Source organism: Lithobates pipiens, unplaced genomic scaffold (genome assembly GCF_037356315.1).
Source record: "Lithobates pipiens isolate NorthernLeopardFrog02 unplaced genomic scaffold, aLitPip1_a1.2 Scaffold_27, whole genome shotgun sequence".
Lineage (NCBI taxonomy): Eukaryota > Metazoa > Chordata > Amphibia > Anura > Ranidae > Lithobates > Lithobates pipiens.
This window is the reverse complement of record NW_027507788.1, coordinates 16,438,265-16,459,188: the sequence shown is the minus strand read 5'-3', so window position 1 is coordinate 16,459,188 and position 20,924 is coordinate 16,438,265. Positions and strand designations below refer to the sequence as shown.

The window sequence follows — 20,924 nt, the reverse complement described above, 5'->3', positions numbered from 1 at the left end:
CAGACCAGATTAATGACTCTGACATCATTTATCGGTTACCAGATGATTTACCGTCCTTTCTTTTGTGATGCTTCAGGCCGCTTAAAATCAATATCATGTAATTTGATGCACATAGAGTTGCCCAGAAGAAGTCGTCAATGATTCTGTGAAACACGTTGGCTTACTCCAAATACTAGCATCTTTCAAGTTTTTATGGATTGAGTATCATTTATCGGCCAATGTTCTATATGGCCTAATGTTACTATCAAATTTTATGCTATTGTATACTTTGTAATACATTTTGATTTTATCACGATTTATTGTGTATGTGCTTACCTCAGTGACAGTGACATATCTGTTAAAGTCCCATCACCTTATTGGGAGAGTGGTGTTCTCCCTATCTTTTCTTCCAATCCACTTCTGGAGGGAGTCTATGCCACATTTTCACAGCTTTTACTGTGAAGAAACCTTTCTGTATTTGGAGATGAAACATTTCCTCTAGATGTAAAGAGTGCCCCCTTGTCCTCTGTGATGACCTTAAAGTGAATAACTCAACACCAAGTTCACTATATGGACCACTTATGTATACGTACATGTTGATCATATCCCCCCCTTAACCACTTCCCGACCAGCGCACGACGATGTACGTCGACAGAATGGCACAGGCAGGCATATTGACGTACATGTACGTCCAATCTTCAATGCCGCCCTGCCATCGGGAGCGCGCCGCCGGCAGCGCGCTCCCGCGCTGATCGGGACCCCCGTGAGTCCGGACGCGGGACCCGCGGACGGCTGAATGGAGGAAATGCCGTGTAAACAGCATTTCTCCATTCTGCCTAGCAACTAGTGACGCTGATCTCTGCTCCATGTGATTGGAGCAGAGATCAGTGTTCACTAAATGAAAGCCCAACCCCCCCACAGTTAGTAACACACCCCTAGGAACACTTAACCCCTACACTGCCACCCACTGGTTAACCCTTTCACTGCCAGTGTCATTTACACAGGAATCACTGCATTTATATAGCAGTGATTACTGTATAAATGACAATGGTCCCAAAAATGTGTCAAAAATGTCCGATGTGTCCCCCACAATGTCGCAGCCACAATAAAAATCGCTGATCGCCGCCATTACTAGTAAAAAAAAATAATAAAAAATTATTAATAAAAATGTTATAAAACTATCCCTATTTTGTAAACGCTATAACTTTTGCGCAAACCAATCAATAATCGCTTATTGCGATTTTTTTTACCAAAAATATGTAGAAGAATACGTATCGGCCTAAACTGGGGGTAAAAAATGTTTTTTTATATATTTTTGGGGGATATTTATTATAACAAAAAGTAAAAAATAATGCGTTTTTTTCAAAATTGTCGCTCTATTTTTGTTTATAGCGCAAAAAATAAAAACCACAGGGGTGATCAAATACCACCAAAAGAAAGCTCTATTTGTGGGAAAAAAAGGACATCAATTTTGTTTGGGAGCCACGTCGCACGACCGCGCAATTGTCAGTTAAAGTGACGCAGTGCCGAATCGCAAAAAGTGGTCTGGTCTTTGACCAGCAAAATGGTCCGGGTCTGAAAGTGGTTAATCTCCTCTTCTCAAAAGGGAATGCATTCAGTTCCTCTAATCTTTCCTCATAGCTGAGCTCCTCCATGCCTCTTATCAGTTTGGTTGCCCTTCTCTGCACTTTCTCCAGTTCCCAGATATCCTTTTTGAGAACTGGTGCCCAGAATTCACAAGGCTTGCTTGTTGAGGTCTATAGTGATCCTAGGTAGGAGCAAGATGTATTAGACAGTGCAAGCTTCTCCATAGAAATGAATGTCGCACATATTTAGCAATGGTTGTCCCAATGACAAGTTGATATCTGTGTGACACCATGTATCTGTAGCAGACCAGACACCCCCCTCCCCCCCGTGTTCAACTTTTGAAAGTATAAATGTTTACATGTGTGTATGTTGAGGATGTTATATGTTTTTTACATATGTGTGGAGCTTTCATAGAATTTCATTCTAATTTGCGTTGCAATGACAATAAAGTATTTATATATTTATCTTATTTATCTATGTATGTCCTTTTCAAAGTGCCATCTGTCAGCTCTCAACCCAATGGAGTGACCTGTCCTGCCTGCCAATCATCTTCCTCTGGATGGTGCTACTTGGATCAAACAGTACAGTGTACTGGAAACGAGACTGTGTGTGTTCTCTATTCTACAAACATAAATGGTAAGCGATTGTATTTTTTTGGATTTACCTCTACTTATTAAAGTCAACTTTTAAAAGTTTCATATTTACAAAATTTTGCATTAATGTATAGGCAAATGAATGAGGAAATTGTGACTAATTGTCTGCAAGAGCATCTTCCAATAGAACTATTGAATTCCACCTACAGCATATTATTTTCTAAAGAAACTTTACGCGAAGAATATATCATTGTCTGATACAATTGCACTGCTAAGTCATATATGAGATATATTTTTCTTTTTCATTTCTGTTGAAATTGTCTTAGCCCTTGTACACACGGTCGGACATTCCGACGGAAAATGTCCGATCAGACCGCGTTGTCGGATAATCCGACCGTATGTGGGCTCCATCGGACTGTTTCCGTCGGAATATCCGACCAACAAAGTTTTAGAGCAGGGCTATAAAATTTTCCGACAACATGATCCGATCGGACTTTGTCCGATCGTGTGTAGAGAATTCCAATCGGACAAAGTGCCACGCATGTTCAGATCAAATTACGAGACCAAAGCTATTGGCTACTAGCCTGAACATAGTCCCATCATAACGAAATAACGTCACCACATTCTGAACAATCGGATTGTCCGACAACTTTGTCCGACCGTGTGTATGCAACAGTTTCGGACAAAATCCGTCGGACTAAATCCAACGGATTTGGTTGTCAGAATGTCCAACCGTGTGTACAAGGGCTTAAGTTTGATCGAAACCCAACTGCTTAAAGATAAATTGGTCAAGCTTGGACCAATGTAACAATGCATACACAATACCTGGCCAATGCCCCTAGAAGTTGGAAGGCATTGTAGTAAACACCTCTACACTAGTGATCTCCACTGACTTTCAGGTCCCATGCTGAGTGGCCGGATCCCCATAATTAAGTCCCATGGGTGGGACGAAACACATTGGGTTGGTGCTCCTATCCTTTCACATTTGCTCCTGATGGAAACTACATATGGCCATGCCAACACACGACCCATTATTGTCACTATAAGAAATGTGCAGTGACTCTGGGGTGAGTGCATGTAGACAAGATGTGAAAATCTAGTGGAACCAATTGCCTTCAGAAGTCACCTAATTAACAAATAGAGTCCACCTGTGTAATTTAATCTTAGTATAAATACAGCTGTTCTGCAAAGTCTTCTGAGGTTTGTTAGAGAACCTTAGTGAACAAACAGCATCATTAAGGCCAATGAACACACCAGACAGGTCAGGGATGAAGTTGTGGACAAGTTTAAAGCAGGGTTGGGTTATAAAAAAAAATATCCCAAGCTTTGAACATCTCATGGAGCTCTGTTTAATCCACCATCCAAAAATGGAAAGAGTATGACACAACGCAAACCTACCAAGACATGGCCGTCCACCTAAACTGACAGGCCGAGCAAGGAGAACATTCATCAGAGAAGCAGCCAAGGTATCCATGGTAACTCTGGAGGAGCTGCAGAGATCCACAGCTCAGGTGGGAGAATCTGTCCACAGGACAACTATTAGTCGTGCTCTCCACAAATCTGGCCTTTATGGAAGAGTGGCAAGAAGGAAACCATTGTTGAAAGAAAGCCATAAGAAGCCCCGTTTGCAGTTTTCCAGAAGCCATGTCGGGGACACAGCAAACATGTGGAAGAATGTGCTCTGGTCAGAAATTTTTGGCCCAAATGCAAAACGCTATGTGTGGCAGAAAAATACCACTGCACATCACCCTGAACACAACATCCCCACCGTGAAGCATGGTGGTGGCAACATCATGTTGTGGGGATGCTTTTCTTCAGCAGGGACAGGGAAGCTGATCAGAGTTGATGGGAAGATGAATGGAGCCAAATACAGGGCAATCTTAGAAGAAAACCTGTTAGAGTCTGCAAAAGACTTGAGACTGGGGAAGAGGTTCACCTTCCAGCTTCACAACGACCCTAAACATACAGCCAGAGCTACAATGGAATGGTTTAGATTAAAGCATATTCATGTGTTAGAATGGTCCAGCCAAAGTCCAGACCTAAATCCAATTAAGAATCTGGCAAGACTTGAAAATTGCCATTCAAAGACGCTCTCAATCCAATCTGACAAAGCTTGAGCTATTTTGCAAAGGAGTGTGGGCAAAAATGTCCCTCTCTAGATGTGCAAAGCTGGTAGAGACATCCCCAAAAAAGACTTGCAGCTGTAATTGCAGTGAAAGGCGGTTCTACAAAGTATTGACTCTGGGGGGCGCCATACAAATGTACCCCCCACACTTCTCACATATTTATTTGTAAAAACGTTTGAAAAACATTTATCATTTTCCTTCGACTTCACAATTATGTGCCACTTTGTGTTGGTCTATTACATAAAATCCCAATAAAATACATTTATGTTGTTGGTTGTAACATGACAAAATGTGGAAAATTTCAAGGAGTATGAATACTTTTTCAAGGCCCTGTATATATTTTTTGGGGAGGGTGGGTTCCAAATATGTTACACCTAATGCCACGTACACACGACCGGACTTTTTGACAGCAAAGGTCCGACGGAACGAGTCCGTCGGACAATTCCATCGTATGTGGGCTCCATCGGACCTTTGCTTGCCAAAAATCCGGCAGACTTTAGAAATAGAACATGTTTTAAATTTTCCCACCGAAACTCCGCCGGACCGAGAAATCCGTTCGTGTGTGTGCTGGTCCGACGGACAAAAACCGACGCTAGGGCAGCTATTGGCTACTGGCTATGAACTTCCTTATTCTAGTCCGGTCGTACGTCATCATGTTCGAATCCGTCGGACTTTGGTGTGATTGTGTGTGGCCAAGTCCGTTCATTCGGAAAGTCAGTCGAAACGCAGATGAAAGTCTGTCCGAAAGACCGTCGGACCTAGTCCCTCGAAAAGTCCAATCGTGTGTACGCGGCATTACACTTACTGGCCCTTTGCACTTAGGGTTCTTGTGGATGACAAGAAGGAACATTGCTGATGCTTTTGTCTTGGAAATACATATTAATGAAATAAAATTGCACACACATGCGCCAATACACACAAATATACATATTTTTTGTACAAACACATACACAATTCTGATTCCTTCTACTAGCTACTCTTTTTTTTTTTTTTTCTAACAGGAAGCTTGTCATCCATTCGTGGTTGTACCCAACAAGGAACCTGCAGTAGTCAGAAATACAGTGTCAATGGAACAGCTATTACGTACCAGCCTACATGCTATTGCGGAGGTATTGTAATTTATGCGTTCATGCAGTTATGTCATTATTTGGGAATATTATAAGGGAACAGCCAGACACCTTATGATGAGGTAGGGCTGAAAGGAACCAAAAATTGCCCCCCACCATTCCCCTCACAATTATGAAGAAAAACAATAGAGCCTTCTTAAAACAGAAGGTTTTTGCAGGTTTCATGTCCATCACCAGGCATGTACTGGCCATTGGGACTACAGGGAGTTTCCCGGTGGGCCGATGGCTCAGTGGGCCGGTCAGGTGCAGTCCTGGAGCCGCTCCTCTCTCACAGTGAGTGATTGCGATTTCACTCCTGTTAGGAGGAGCAGCTGCCGTCACTTGCTGCAGAGAGCATTAGGCTTTCTGCACCCTCCAGCCTGCAGAGGGAGATAGACAGCTGGCAGACATTCCATCCTCTCTCCCCTTATCACTTGTCACTTATCACATGACTGGAGAGAGGAACAAGAAGTTGCCTTCAAAACTGTGAGTACACGTGGGAGGGGGAGGAGAGGGAGGACACTCTGATTTAAGGGGAAGTGCTGATGAAGACACTCAAAATTAAAGTGGGCCGGCCATGGTGAAGTCCAGGGCCAATTTTTTGTCCCAGTCCAGCCCTGTCCATCACAGATCTAAAAATGGAGGAGTTTATTCCTCATTTGGGAATGTTAAAGTTAGAATTTTCTGGAAGAATTCCAAAATATGATGCACTCTTCCTAAACTATACTAAGATATTCCTAAAAGGGCCATTCGTTTCTTAACTGTATCAAGGAGATCATGGTTCTAGAATCACAGTCCACTAGCTAGAATGAAGTCATATATCAGTTAACACCGGACTAGTGATTCCTCCGGTTCAAAGCAACTTTGTTGCAAATATAAGTGTAAATTAAAGAAGATATTAAATTTTTAACAAAAGAAATAAAACCGCGCTGAGACCCAAAAAATTCTTCTTACTTATCAAATAAGAAAAAATGTTTTTTAGATGAATAAATATAAAATCAATCTTAAAAATAAATACAAAATAATTGAAAGAATTGACAAATGAATGTTCAAATAATATAAGGCTGCTGCTCCACTGTGGGATACACACACATGAAAATAGACAAAAAATAGGAGAAAAGAGCTGCGCCAAACAAAAAACTACACCAATAAAAAGCAAATCAATAAACCAATACTATAAGCAAAACTCCATGAAGAGTTTGTGTTATTGAAGAAAAAAAAAAGCCAATCGCACCACAGTGATTCCACACTTCCTTATCACTACTGTGCCCAGCCACCGACAAATAAATGCGCTTACCAGACGGTAAAGCATAAGGAGCGTTTATGATCTCAAGCTACTGACAGCTCCTCGCCTCCACCGAACACTTTGCCAATCAGGAACAAACGATCCATGTATTGAGGATTCTCATGACGCTCCGCATTTTCATTAGTACCCAATATACACATTTAGAATATAGAAAGAAAGAAGCTTCCCATGGTATAAAAAACTTCAGTACTCGTTTAATTATAATAAAAATACACTTACATAAAACCAAGAATGATCGCACATAAAAAAACAAGCCGGCCGGCAAAACGAGAGCCCGTCCTCATCTCGTAACACGTGGTGACGTCACAGCGTGCCCTGCCATACGCGTTTTGTCATATGTGACGTTTTCAATGGGGAACCCATAAATTCTTACCTCTCCAACGCTTTTCTGTATTGAAGAAAAACCACTGCCTGAAGAATCCTCAGAATCTGACACTTCCATGAATTTTGGAATTATGGAATCTATGTGCAAACTTTTAAACTGGCCCAAATTTACAAGGTGTACAATCTGTTCAAACTTTTAAGTGCATCTCCAATTTTGAGAATTACGCCTTCAATCCTTTGCCCTAGTTTCATACTCCTTGTGAAGATTTATATTCTAATGTTTTTTAGGCAATTCCAGTGATACATTTTGCCCAGACACCAACGTAACCTGTCCTAGTGGCACCATCTGTGCAAGGGTTCACGCTCTATCTACTGTGGGTGAGTAATACATATGCCAAAACTAATACTTGCATTAAATCTGAAGCTTCACTTCAAATACCAATCAAGCTCTTTTTAAACAGGTAATACAAGTGTTGAAATAAATAACAGTACATGTCTGCCAATATATCAATGTGGAATCCCTGGAAGTGCAAGCTCTTTGAATGGAACACTAAGGCTGGTGACCATCTGCTCTACCAACACCTGTAATCTACCAGAACCCATATGTAAGTGATTGCTCGATAATCACACCATATCCCATTCATCATAGAGATTTAATTGTGTTTGAGATTAACTTGGTTTGTTCAAAGGGAAAGATACAAATGGCTGTAACAGTGCCATCGCTTATATGAATCAAAACAGAATTACCGAGAACACCTTGATTGACATCCTTGAGCCCAAAATTCTTGCAACCAAAATTCTTATGGCAAAATTATGGAGAATGGAGATTTTTTTTCCATTTACTTATATGGTTACATAGTTACATAGTTAGTAAGGTTGAATAAAGAAGAAGAGATGAGATTGCGCTATGGAGTAATATTGGAGTAATACTAAAATGATATAATGTAGGGTAAGAGCTGCCTCTACTTAATATGCCCCCCCCCCAATCGAATGGGGCCTATTGGAAATATGAAAACAAAATTGGGTAGAATTGGCGCTATACCTTTAAATCAGTTATATATTTCCATTCACAAAACCCTTTACTCGTTAGTGCTGTGAGATTACTATTACTACTTTGTGATGTGTTTAACAAATTATTAGAGTATTAATGTTCATGCCCATTAACAAGGGCCTCATGCTGCAGATCCACAGTGTTAGCCCCTGTGCCGCTCTCTGGCGTCTCCCTGGGAATCTGGTTTATCATCCACGGGTGAAATTCTCATCCATATGGTTCATAAAAAAAGAAGGAAGCCCATAGTGTAGTATGTCTTTAAGATGTATTTATTTAAATGAAGAAAGCTACTCACATGTTTCACATATCAATGGTGTGTTTAGAATGCAAAAAAAAACCACGCCGCCGGCCGCTGCGGTTTACTCTTAAAGAGGTCACGTCCTTATAGCCACGCCTACCGGTTTCGTCACGCAGACGTCATCAGGAGGCTCCTGCTATATTGTATATAAAATATATTCAAGTCCAGTGGCGGCTGGTGTTTTTTTTTGGGGGGTGGGACGGAAAACATTGCACCCACAGCCACCCCCCACCCGATTGGGTCAACCGCAACGTGGGTCAGTCAATCGGTCGGATCAATCACCCCCCCCGCCCCGTCGTCTGGTCGGTTGGCCCCGCACTACCCCATCAAGTGGGCAGCGCTTCCCTCCGGGCGACGGCTTCTCGTGCGTCTCCTCATGACGGCCGTGCGTCTGCTTCCCCCTCCTCCTAGATGGTCAATTGGATCGCCTGTCCTTTCAGCCAATCGAGTGACGGGTCACTGGGGCGACCAGCTTCCTGATTGGATGGGAGGAGAATGAGTCTGGCAATAATGAATATTAATTTGCTATTGTAACACAACTGGGTGGGCCTCGAGGCGCAGTGCTCTGCACTCCAAGCCCACCCTTTTTTGAAGCCTATTAGAACCTCTGACTCTAATCATGTGCTTAAAAAAAAAACATGCATTTAGATTAGATGGCCGAAAGCATTGATGGGGGGGCGGCACTCATGTGCCCCTAATGGACGGACTGCTACTGTGCAAGTATGTTACTTTGCCTGGTAAAGCCTGATATAACTGTTAATATATCTGGTTTTGTTCTTAAATTATAGTAAAACAGCAGGGAGTTTCCCCTGACATAATGCTTTTGACAAAATCTCAATTTTTTGACAAACTTATTTTATTTGTTCACTAAGTGACAGGACCAAGTTCCAGTTCAGGGTACAATGGGGTGACATGTCCAACCTGTATGTCTGAAAATTCTGAATGGTGTACAGCAAAGGATACCATGCAATGCATCGGGACTGAGAACGTGTGTTTAATTTACAGTTCAAAACTGTCAGGTAAGTGCAGTTAAATTCCACAAATTTTTAAGCTGCCTCACCATGCCATATTGGAAAAACAATGGGGTTGATTTACTAAAACTGGAGCATGCAAAATCTGGTGCAGCTCTGCATAGAAACCAATCAGCTTCCAGGTTTTATTGGCAAAGCTTAACTGAACAAGCCAAAGTTTGAAGTTGATTGGCTACCATGCCGAGTTGAACCAGCTTCTGAGTGCACCGTTTTAGTAAGTCTCCCCCAATGTATATCCTATCACTGTAACATCCAGAAATCTAAATACTGTAGGTATGAGCTGTATTTCCCAACCTTCAGCTTCTTGACCTGTCCTTTTAACCATGTCCACATTTGGCCACCTTGACAAGCCTCACCCATCCAAAGTAGGGTCAGTGCATTGGAGAAAGGTCACATGGAACTGAACAGTCTACAGCAGTCTGCAACCCATCTGGTTCTTCACTGGTTTTGAATAATCAAATCTGTAGTGAAGATGGCCACCGCAATGCTATTCAAATTTTGTTTTCAACTCCAGTTTGGTAGATCATAAGGAATAATGGTTCAAACCATAGGAAGTAGATTGGCCTGAACCATTATATTACAAGTAATAATTCTTTAAAAGCTGAAGGCTCTTAAGAATAGTCACATGCATGGCCAACAATACAAATCTTTATACCATACTAAGAGATTGGACTCTACTACTAATGGTCCATGGTACATATTCTATCTATGAATATCTACTACTAATGGTCCATGTATATAGTCTATCTACGAATATCTACTACTAATGGTCCATGGTACATATTCTATCTGTGAATATCTACTACAAATGGTTCATGGTACATATTTTATCTATAAATATCTACTACTAATGGTCCATGGTACATATTCTATCTATAAATATCTACTACTAATGGTCCATGGCACATATTCTATCTGTGAATATCTACTACTAATGGTCCATGTATATAGTCTATCTACGAATATCTACTACTAATGGTCCATGGTACATATTCTATCTATGAATATCTACTACTAATGGTCCATGGTACATATTCTATCTATGAATATCTACTACTAATGGTCCATGTATATAGTCTATCTACGAATATCTACTACTAATGGTCCATGGTACATATTCTATCTGTGAATATCTACTACTAATGGTCCATGGTACATATTCTATCTACGAATATCTACTACTAATGGTCCATGGTACATATTCTATCTACGAATATCTACTACTAATGGTCCATGTACATATTCTATTAAGCACAATAAGTGGTCCATTTATAAAGTAGCAAATGTGATTTTCATTAAACATCCTCTGATGGAGAATCAATCACTGCTATTTAAAACAAATGCAATTGTTGTGATGTAGAAACACTGAACCATACGGAGATACACTATAACACAATGGGTGGTTTACTGTCCTAGAGGCTGCTCACCAGCAACAGTGGGGTTTTGCTGGACCCCCAGAGGAGTTTACTAAGGTTTTGAAAGGATGGGAGAGCCACACCAGCTTTTATAGTCCTTTAAAAGATGTTTATCCATTTTGTAACAGCCACTGTGTTTTGGAGGGCTCAGAACTTCCCCTTCATCAGGTATAGAAACTAGACAATAGAGCTAATACAAAAAGTCTTTAAAACGTGTTAAAAGCTATATGTATTAAAATCACATGGACCTGGAAGATTCCCCAATCCCCACCAGAGAAGGTTTGATAAAAGTCCCATTTGCTGCTTTATAAGTAGACCTCTTAATGTCTCTCCCACCTCATCAAGGAAGAAACATAAGACTAAGGATGGCCAAGAAAATTGAAATATGAACATATCCTAAAAGAATAACAGTATTTTTTTCAACAGCATCTACTAAATAAAGTTAAAATTATCTTTTATTATTGGTTTAAGCATCATATATAAAAGAAAATTGAAGCCTGAAGTACAGTAAATGGTGTACCCATCTCAATACACAATGTTTTTCTCCTCCACAGGAACTCCTTCTGTCATTCGTGGCTGTGCCACTAGAAGTAACTGTTACCTTAGTCACCTGTCACACAGTATGACAGGATCTGGATCAAATTTTGATTTTAAGTTTATCTGCTCCTCTAGAGGTACGTACGGGATTTGATTATATTTTTAGGTATTTAAAGGCTTTTTTTTAATCACTGGTAAAATAACGGTAGTGAGCGTAGATGGATAATCCTGTACATGTCTTGGCTTTTACATTTTTTTAAAGCCTTTTATTTCAAATGTAAGTAAAAGGAAACAATGTCTTGGCTTTTATCGAATATGCTAAATACACATATAATCTTACAGGATTCATTTTATTAAAATTAAAGTTCTGGTGACAGGGTCTCTTTACGGTCCACTGCCCAATGCTGCTGAACCTGTAAGAAAGCCCCCTTATAATACTAAAATACTAACCTGTAGGCCTCTCATTAAAAAAAAACAAAATAAAACCAATTTACAACCAGAATCGACTTAGGCATCTTATGAACCGGTTATACATTTCTATATGGTTGGCTAGTCAACTGAGAGAGGCTTAACTTTATTTTCTGACCACTGAACAGGGGGGGGGGGGGGGGGGGGCTAGATGGGTTGTGAGCCCTCTCCATTTGATGGGTTGTGAGCCCTCTCCATTTGATGGGTTGTGAGCCCTCTCCATTTGATGGGTTGTGAGCCCTCTCCATTTGTTCAGTGGTCGGCAAATAAAGTTAAGCCTCTCTCAGTTGACTAGCCAACCATATAGAAAAGTATGACCAGTTCATAAGATGCCTAAGTCGATTCTGGTTGTAAATTATTATTTTTTTTTTAATGAGAGGCCTACAGGTTGGTATTTTAGTTCTGGTGACAGGGTCTCTTTACGGTCCACTGCCCAATGCTGCTGAACCTGTTAGCCCTTGTACACACGGTCGGAGATTCCAACGGAATGTGTCCTATCGGACCGTTTTGTCGGATATTCCGACTGTGTGTGGTCTGCATCGGACTGTTTCCGTGGGAATATCCGACGGACCAAGTTTTCCAACTTGCCGGTAAAATTTTCCGTCAAAATGCTCCTATCGGACATACTCCGATCATGTGTAGCCTACTCCGATGGACAAAGTGCCATGCATGCTCAGATCAAATTCCTAGACCAAAGCTATTGGCTATTAGCCTGAACGTAGTCCCGTCTAATGAAATAACGTCATTTTCCGACAACTTAGTCCAACCGTGTGTATGCAACATCACTTCTGGACCTCTTCCGGAATTAATCCGTCGGAATTACTCCAACGGATTTGGTAGTCGGAATCTCCGACTGTGTGTACAAGGGCTAAGAAAGCTCCCTTATAATACTAAAATACCAACCGGTAGGCCTCTCATTAAAAAAAAAAAAATTTACAACCAGAATCGACTTTTTTTCATTCATTCATTTAGGCTAAAGGAGCCCTACTGGAGGCGCCCTGCTTTCTGCTTGGTGACAGTCATTTGCAGTCAGTTGCGTGTAGCCAATATTTCTCTATACATAATATCTTGACTTTCCTCCTTTTCTAAATTAATTTGCAGGCTATTCTCTATCATGCGCGGAATGTACAGACACAACAAACTGCTCAGGAAACAACGTTACCTGCCCTTCTGGATATGTGTGTGCAACCTCATATACAGAATCCACTGTGGGTAAGTCACATTTAAAGGAATCCTCCACAAGAACAATAGACCCTTGATCCATGTAAGTAATGTGGTTAGTAGGTGCCCTATCTCTCCTATAACCTAATTCCTTCTGGATTAGGTTCCATTGTCTTATATTACTTCTAGAGTATAGCTGCTTAAATCTGCCCATGTCATGATCAAGAGTCAGGCTCACAGACCATTAGCTATAATAGCAGTTGAGAGGCACCCACAGACCAGCCAGATATGTACACAAGCAGGTCAGCCTTAGAACTGAAGCAAGGTCACCCAGGGTGTGGGGTCTAAGCATTAACTGGTAATCACCAGAGCTCTTGATGGTGGAGATGCTGAGTGTTAATACCAGGTCACAGTACTCAGGATTGCCCCACCAGTAGGCGAGCAAGCTGGGTCCCAGTAGCAGATATTGCAGGTAGGGATCAAGCAGAAGCACAGTTAGTAAACAAGCCAAAGGTTGTTAACAAGCGGTTGCAGGTTAGGAACAAGCAGAGGTGTAGTCAAGGAACAAGCCAAAGGTCAGTAACAAATGGTTGCAGGTACGCAATGGTGCAAGTTATTGACTGGAGAGAGCACAATGATCTAGAAAACAGGAAATGCAGAGGCTTGACTTAAATCAGAAAATTTGTGGGAGGGGCAAAGAGTTTAAGGTTCACCAGAGACAAGAACAATGCAAGATTAAATAGCTGTCCAGTATATCAGAGGGCTCCTTGTCCTGACAGGTATTATGACATTCAAATACAGTTATGTCATCATGTGATGAAAAGATATAGAAGAGAAAAAGCACACACAATGGTTGAGAGTCCAAATGTTTATATTTGAAAAAAACAAGCCAGCACATTTTGAGGTTCTAAGGGCCTTCCCCCATCAATACTACAAGAATACCTAAGGAAGGGTACTTTCAAAATGTGTTTGTATATATTACACAGTATAAATATATCTTTAGTCCTTGTTTAAAAGAATAAGTAAAAAAAAAAAGATATATATATATATATATATATATATATATATATATATATATATATAGATAGATAGATAGATAGATAGATAGATAGATAGATAGATAGATAGAGATATATATATATATATATATATATATATATATATATATATATTATACACAAATGAAACAAAATTTAGGTAGACTCGATGGATCACTTAGTCTTTTTTCTTTCTATGGAACAAAAATTGTTTTCATGCTTGGTACTATATATATATATATATAGTATGATGCGTACCCAGTTTATCAAATAGTACATTTAATTTGCATAAATTAATAACAGGTGGTTCAAAGTCAGCACGGTACATCCGCTCATGTTCACCTTCAAGCCAGTGTGACAGAACGGGGAGCATCAGCATACTTGATGGTAACACCAAGATGTCCTCTTCATGTTGTGCTTTTGACAACTGTTCTCCATCCATTCTTCCAGGTAAAGTACAATGTCCTAACCTCTTTTTAAAATAAATCTCCACTAAGAAAACTGTGTAGGCTGCCGTTGTTCAGTTATTTATATGAAAATGCTAGTTGCATGGATGTCATGATACATTTCTTGCTGCATTGACCTCTTAGGGCCATCACATGGGTTCCCCTCTCCTTACTCCTTCTTCTCCACCCACCACTTGAGCCCAGATATCCAGTCTGCAGATCTAGTTCCTTCCAGACAACTTCTTGGGTGTCATGGTTATGCAATAAGAGTTTGTCTGTCAGCTTACCTGTCTCCATGTATTCATCTCTAGAGACCAGTTGACTCTCACCTGACTGCTTTGATAATCCCTCCTCTAGCATGGCTCCAACCTAGCTCCTATCAGAGAACTCTATATTAACCTGTGCACTGCAGGCCAACCCTGCTGATCAACCTTTGTGTGTTTGGCTCCCTGTTTCCTGCCTGCCGTGTGCTCTACATTTGTTTCTGTTACCGACCTTGGCGTGTCCTCTACTATTCTTGTCTGCTTGTGACCCTGACCTTTTGGCGTGTCCTGGACTATCCCTGTTTGCCTGTGACCCTGAAACTTTGGCGTGAACTCTGTTGTCCTTGTCTGCTTGTGGCCCCAACCTTGACTTATTCCCTTACTATCCCTATCCTCCTGTTGCCTACTGTGGACGTGAGCTGGGGGACCCTGGGGGTCGCGACCTGGAGCCAGTTGCAGCCCAGTCCATCCTCACCACTAGAAGCTCTGGTGAACACCTGCTGGCTCTTAGGTCCGCACTCCCTAGGGAATATTACGCTCTAACCCCCAGAGGGATCCGTCTTGGTGTTCCAGCGCCCCTGCCTTCCTTACCACCTTGACTCCCATTCGTCAGCCGTAGGGTCCATTACCCTGCGGTGCACTCCTGATCTCTATGGTGTGCATCTGTCATCTAGCCTCAAGGTGACCTGACATTGGGCTTGTAAGAGTCTTTGCTATTGCTACTGAGATGTTTATCTCATTCTCTCTGTCCAGATAATGGCTGCTGTTGCTTTCACACTTTGTGCCCATATCTGCCCTTTTTCTAGTGTATTCCAATGTGTAGGAGCCTATTAAAAGAATGACCAGTTTTTTGTCATAAATAGCGCAGTGATGGTCAGCTTATTACAGGAAGCCTCAACTGTGGCCCCTAATGTCACTAAGGGGCCATACACAACATTCACTATATGCAACGCTACAGTAGATAACATAGAAGTATTTTGAGACTAAAGGCATACTGCAGAAGAAAATCATGGGCATTTGAGACTGTTATAGTTTACAGTCCCTTTAAAAAACAATGTTCTGAATACTGGGTCTTGAAGACTGCACAAGTACCAAAGGGTCATGTTTTCCCTAAAGCCTCAGGTTGGACACTAAGGCTGTAAACTTTACTCAGACTAAGGCACGAGCTAAGACAGGGGCTCCTCCAGGGGAGGGCTGAGCCAGGGACTTCCACCACAGACATGCGGAAAGTCTTCCTGGTGAAGAGGAGTAAAAATGCCCCTGGCATGAATGGTGCCTGGCATGAATGGTGTATGTATGTACAAGCAGAGGCTGGCTCCTTGCCCCACCGCATGCTCTAATACCCCAGCCAGCCCTGGCCGAACCACCCCAGCTCCCTCTGCAGCCCCTGCCAGCCAGCTCAGGAACCTGGAGTCGGTGCTGTCCAGCTCAACCTGCCTGATGAGCAAAGAGTAGCTGGAGCTGAGTTACAGCCTGGAATGGGAGTCAGGAGGAAACGGGGAAGAGGGAGAACTGGAGGAGCGACCTGGGTGCTGCACTGTGGGCCTCTGGGTTGTACTTGCCCCCTGGGCCAAAATTTGCCAGTCAGCCCCTGGGCTCCTCTCACTACAGTGCCTATCTCGCAAATGGCAAAAGTGGTGCTCTGTGTGATGCCTTTCTGTAACTGGCCACTGATAAAATACCTGGAAATGAATAGCGGCCAGCATGAACGAATACCATAAAGAAAATTAACTTAAATAAGAAAGATAAACTGAGCATAATTATATTAATCCATATGAAATAATGCAGCCACTTACAGAATTAGGCAATAACAATTACGCTGTAAAATGGCTTAGAGCCAGTACAAGTAAGGAGTGATATATGCACATTACTAAACTCAACACATACTGTACATCCCTTGAAGGCACATTGAAGAACACAGTTACCACATTTGGGTGGTGTCTTACATAGTATTACTTTCACTTTACTTGTAAACTGTATGTTGCAATGCTGTCATTATGTTATTCCAGTACTGTTCTCTACATAGGTATAGATGAGACAAGGAAAGCGCGTGCCCCCATAATTGAAGCTACGGAATGGTGGTTAGCCTAGGGGAACAGTAGCTGTTTCAATGACTCATTGCAATGTAGCCACCTGAAGAGCCAAAATGTGATTTTATACTCAGTTAATGTACGCATAGTATGTATTTATGCATGTTTTTTTTTTTTTTTTTAAGTACCATCTACTAGCCCTCAATTCAATGGTGTGACCTGTTCAGCCTGTCAATCATCTTCCTCCATTTGGTGTTACAATAATCAGACCGTGCAGTGCACAGGAGAGGAAGACGTGTGTGTTCTCTATTCCACTAATATAGCTGGTAAGTCATTTTATTGCAAGGAACCCAAAGAGAAAAGGTATTCTTGCTATATGTCATAAAGTACGGGCTTCCCCTGGTGAACATGGTAGCAACAAGATCAACAAACTGCTTGTGTGTATTATTGAGATAGCTTTCTTTTCTTGTAGATTGTTTTATTAGTTCACAAATGTTCACTTCCAAGAAGTTTTCTACAAAATGGAAATGTGATACAGATCTTACAATCAGTGGTGGGACAAGGTCATCCAGCGCCCAGGGCAAAGATACCAACTGCGCCCTCCTTTCCCTTAGGGTTAGGGTCAGGGTGCCCCCTACCCCTGCAATAAACCATTGCACCAGGGGCAGCCTCCTTTCCTGCCCACCCCTTGTCCCGGCCCTGCTAACAATAACCAAAATAACAATAGAAATGAAACACAATCTGACTCATAATTTTCCTTAGGCCACACTTAGAACTACAGACTGGCTGAAGGACATGCAAATGAGTTTCGCTGGTCATTTAAATATATACATTTTTTTCCATTCAGCCTGGAATCTAACAGGTTAACGCTACAGAGCATGGATGGATATACTTCTTGCCAGGCCCGGACTGGGACAAAAAATAGGCCTGGGCATTTTAGACTAAGCAGGCAATTTTTTCCTGGGACTGGGGGGTGGGCGTTCATGAGGGCAGTTGGTTATGGGATATGCTGTGATGCTGATGGGTCCTCAACACTGTAATGCAATATTATGATTACAGTGCCACTTTACAGCACAGCCCCCTTTATATCACTGTGCCCCTTTACATTAAAGTGCCCCTAGCAATCACAGTTCCCCCTGTCTAACCCTCAACTGCATAGGGGTTCTTTACTGTCAGAGCGGTAAGGATGTGGCACTCCCTTCCTCGATTAGTGGTGTGAACAGGAAGTGTTGAAAATTTAAAAAAAGCTCTTGGATGAGCATCTTGGCGAACACAATATACAGGGATAAGGGAAATTGTATTGACATAAGCACACACACTCAGGCCGCGTACACACGCGGGGACTGTTCGGCCAACTTTGTCCGCTGAACAGTGTTTCAGCGGACAGTCCGCCCGTGTGTGGGCTTTCAGCGGACAGTTTCAGCGAACAGTCCGCTGAACAAGGTTTTTCGGAAATTCCGAAAAACTGTCCGCTGAAACTTTGTTTCAGCGAACAGTCCCCTCGTGTGTAGGCTTGTTCGTCAAACTAAGTTCCGCGCATGCTCAGAAAGGATTTACACGCCGAAAGTTATAATGCAGTGTATAGGACGTCGTATTTTTCGTCCCGTCGTACGTGCCGTTCACGTCATCGCGCACGGTTTCAGCAAACTGTTCGTTCGTCGTGTGTGGCCATGTCCGTCCATGCTAATTTTGAGCGGACTGTTTGCTGAAACTGTTTGACGGACAAAGTTGGGCGAACAGTCCCCGCGTGTGTACGCGGCCTCACACGTTGAACTGCATGGATTGGTGTCTTTATTCAACCTGATCAACTATGCAATTAGATAACTATTGTATATATTTTCACAGTCTGCTTTGAAAGCTTTGAGTAGTGCAATGTTTTGTTTTCCACAAAGTTAATGGAATGAAGGGTCAAACGCTACCTCTGTATAATAAGGCCAGTAGACCTAAACACACCAGTAGGTGATATTTAGGGATGAGCCGAACACCCCCCAGAACAGGTAAAAAATTAGTTTGAACACATGAACACTGTTAAAGTCTGTGGGACACGAACATGATTAATCAAAAAGTGCTAATTTTAAAGTCTTATTTCCAAGTTATTGTGTCACGTACCTGGTGGAAGGAGCCCGGAGTGCAGGGAGCGGCCTCTCGTAATCTCTGGCTCGAGATCCCCTGAGAGTGGGAACAGGGACTCTAGAGGTCAGAGGGCACAAGTGCCAAGTCCGTGTAGGTGGGCTTGGTCCTGGACCTGTTGTCAGACAGCAGCGGGTGCAGGCGGATGATTCTGGAACAGCTGGAGAGCAGTCAGCGGCTGGCAGCAGGTGCAGGTAGTCACACAGGAACGGCTGGCAGGCGGGCAACTGGCAGCAGCGGTCACGGAGACAAACTGGATAAGCAGGCAACAGCAGGGTCAAACACAGGCCGGGTCGTCAACGGGCAGGCAGTAGAGGTACCGAAGGAGAAGGCAGAAGCGTGGTCAGGAAGTCCGAGGGTCAAGGCTGGCAGCAAGCAGGGGTAAACAGGAACAAGCCGGGTAGATCAGAGGCAGGAACAATCAGGTTTAGCAGAGGTAACTCACAGGAACGCTGTAGACAGGACAGCACCGGGCCACTAGAACGGATCACTTAAGAAGCCCTCTGGGCGCCAAGAACGGTCGCACGGCGTGCCCGTTCGCGCCCACGTGAAACCGTGCAACCGTTCGTGACCCCGCGCACCCGCGTGCGCACGTTCGCAACCTTGCACACCCGCGTGCGCCCGATCGTACCTGCTCGCACCCGCGTGCGTCCGTTCGCGCTAACGCGCGCCCGGGAAGACCTATTAGCGCTCAACGGACCAATACTGTGGGTAAGTCTTCCATGGACTGCTGGAACTCGGAACCGACCATGACATATTGTCATAAAAAGTGTTTGGGGACCCGGGTCTTGCCCCAGGGGACATGTATCAATGCAAAAAAAAGTTTTAAAAATGTCTGTTTTTTTTCAGGAGCAGTTATTTTAATAATGCTTAAAGTGAAACAATAAAAGTGAAATATTCCTTTAAATTTCGTACCTGGGGGGTGTCTATAGTATGCCTGTAAAGTGGTGCGTGTTTCCCGTGTTTAGAACTGTCCCTGCACAAAATGACTTTTCTAAAGCAAATAAAGTAATTTAAAAGTACTCGCGGCTACAATGAATTGTCGGTCCCAGCAATACACATAAAAGTCATTGAAAAAAATGGCTTCCCCCACAGTCCATCACCAGGCCCTTCAGGTCTGGTATGGATATTAAGGGGGACCCCACACCAAAATTTTTAAAAAAATGTCGTGGGGATCCCCCTCAAAATCCATAGCAGACCCTTCATCTCCCCGTTCTGCCGCTCTGTGACATGATCGCCACGGAGCACGCAGCAGGCGCGCGCGCCCACAATGCTGCTTCTTAAAGGGGACGTAGCTGTATGCCCATTTGCGCAGCCGTGCCATTGTGCTGACGTATAACGTCGTGCGCTGGGCGGCAAGTGGTTAAAGATTGCATACTGTTTGTTAGGAATTGGTAAATACTTTAATGTTCATAGCCTGATACACCTTACTAACCAATCCATGACTGCTTGCCCTCTCTGCCAATCTCTTCACTGGCTTCCACTAGCCCAACGTATAAAATGCAAAAATACTAACCACCACATACAAGGCCTTCCATGACACTGCGATCCTTGAAAACTCATTTATTCAGGGAAGTTTACCCCATCTCCACCTAAATTCCTGTTCTTTCTGTATTGAACTGTGTTGTAATTGTACTGTCCCCTCTTATATTGTAAGGCACCACGCAAACTATTGGCCCTGTGAAAATCCTGTATCATAATAAAAATAATGATAATAATAATAATAATAATAATAGTGCTACCATTATTCTAAATGTTATTTTTCCAAGTACTGTAGAAACTTTAGAATAAGAAATATTGATGTAGAACATGCCGTTGATTTATTTATTTATTTTTTACCAGGAAGTGTGTCATCTATTCGAGGTTGCACCCAGCAAAGTACCTGCAGCAGTCAAAAATACTCTATCAAAGGAACTAGCATAGCTTACCAGCCGAACTGCTACTGCGGAGGTACTTTACTTGCCTTTTTCTGTGGTTCTTTCGATTTTTTTTTTTTTTTTAAAGACACTGTAGAGTTTTCCCCAATTACCAAAATA

General features: G+C 42.4%; 1 protein-coding gene across 1 annotated transcript in view; it reads left to right on the top strand.

Moving 5' to 3' along the window:
• Nucleotides 1–20,924, top strand: part of LOC143933578 (uncharacterized) — a 110,033-nt gene that overhangs the window by 1,314 nt on the left and 87,795 nt on the right. Inside the window, exons 2-11 of the mRNA XM_077456525.1 lie at nt 2,062–2,202; nt 5,287–5,394; nt 7,310–7,399; nt 7,483–7,626; nt 9,243–9,389; nt 11,371–11,490; nt 12,923–13,033; nt 14,323–14,469; nt 16,944–17,084; nt 20,731–20,838. Of these exons, the coding sequence (XP_077312651.1) occupies nt 2,062–2,202; nt 5,287–5,394; nt 7,310–7,399; nt 7,483–7,626; nt 9,243–9,389; nt 11,371–11,490; nt 12,923–13,033; nt 14,323–14,469; nt 16,944–17,084; nt 20,731–20,838 (1,257 nt within the window). The remainder of the gene's footprint in view (nt 1–2,061; nt 2,203–5,286; nt 5,395–7,309; nt 7,400–7,482; nt 7,627–9,242; nt 9,390–11,370; nt 11,491–12,922; nt 13,034–14,322; nt 14,470–16,943; nt 17,085–20,730; nt 20,839–20,924) is intronic.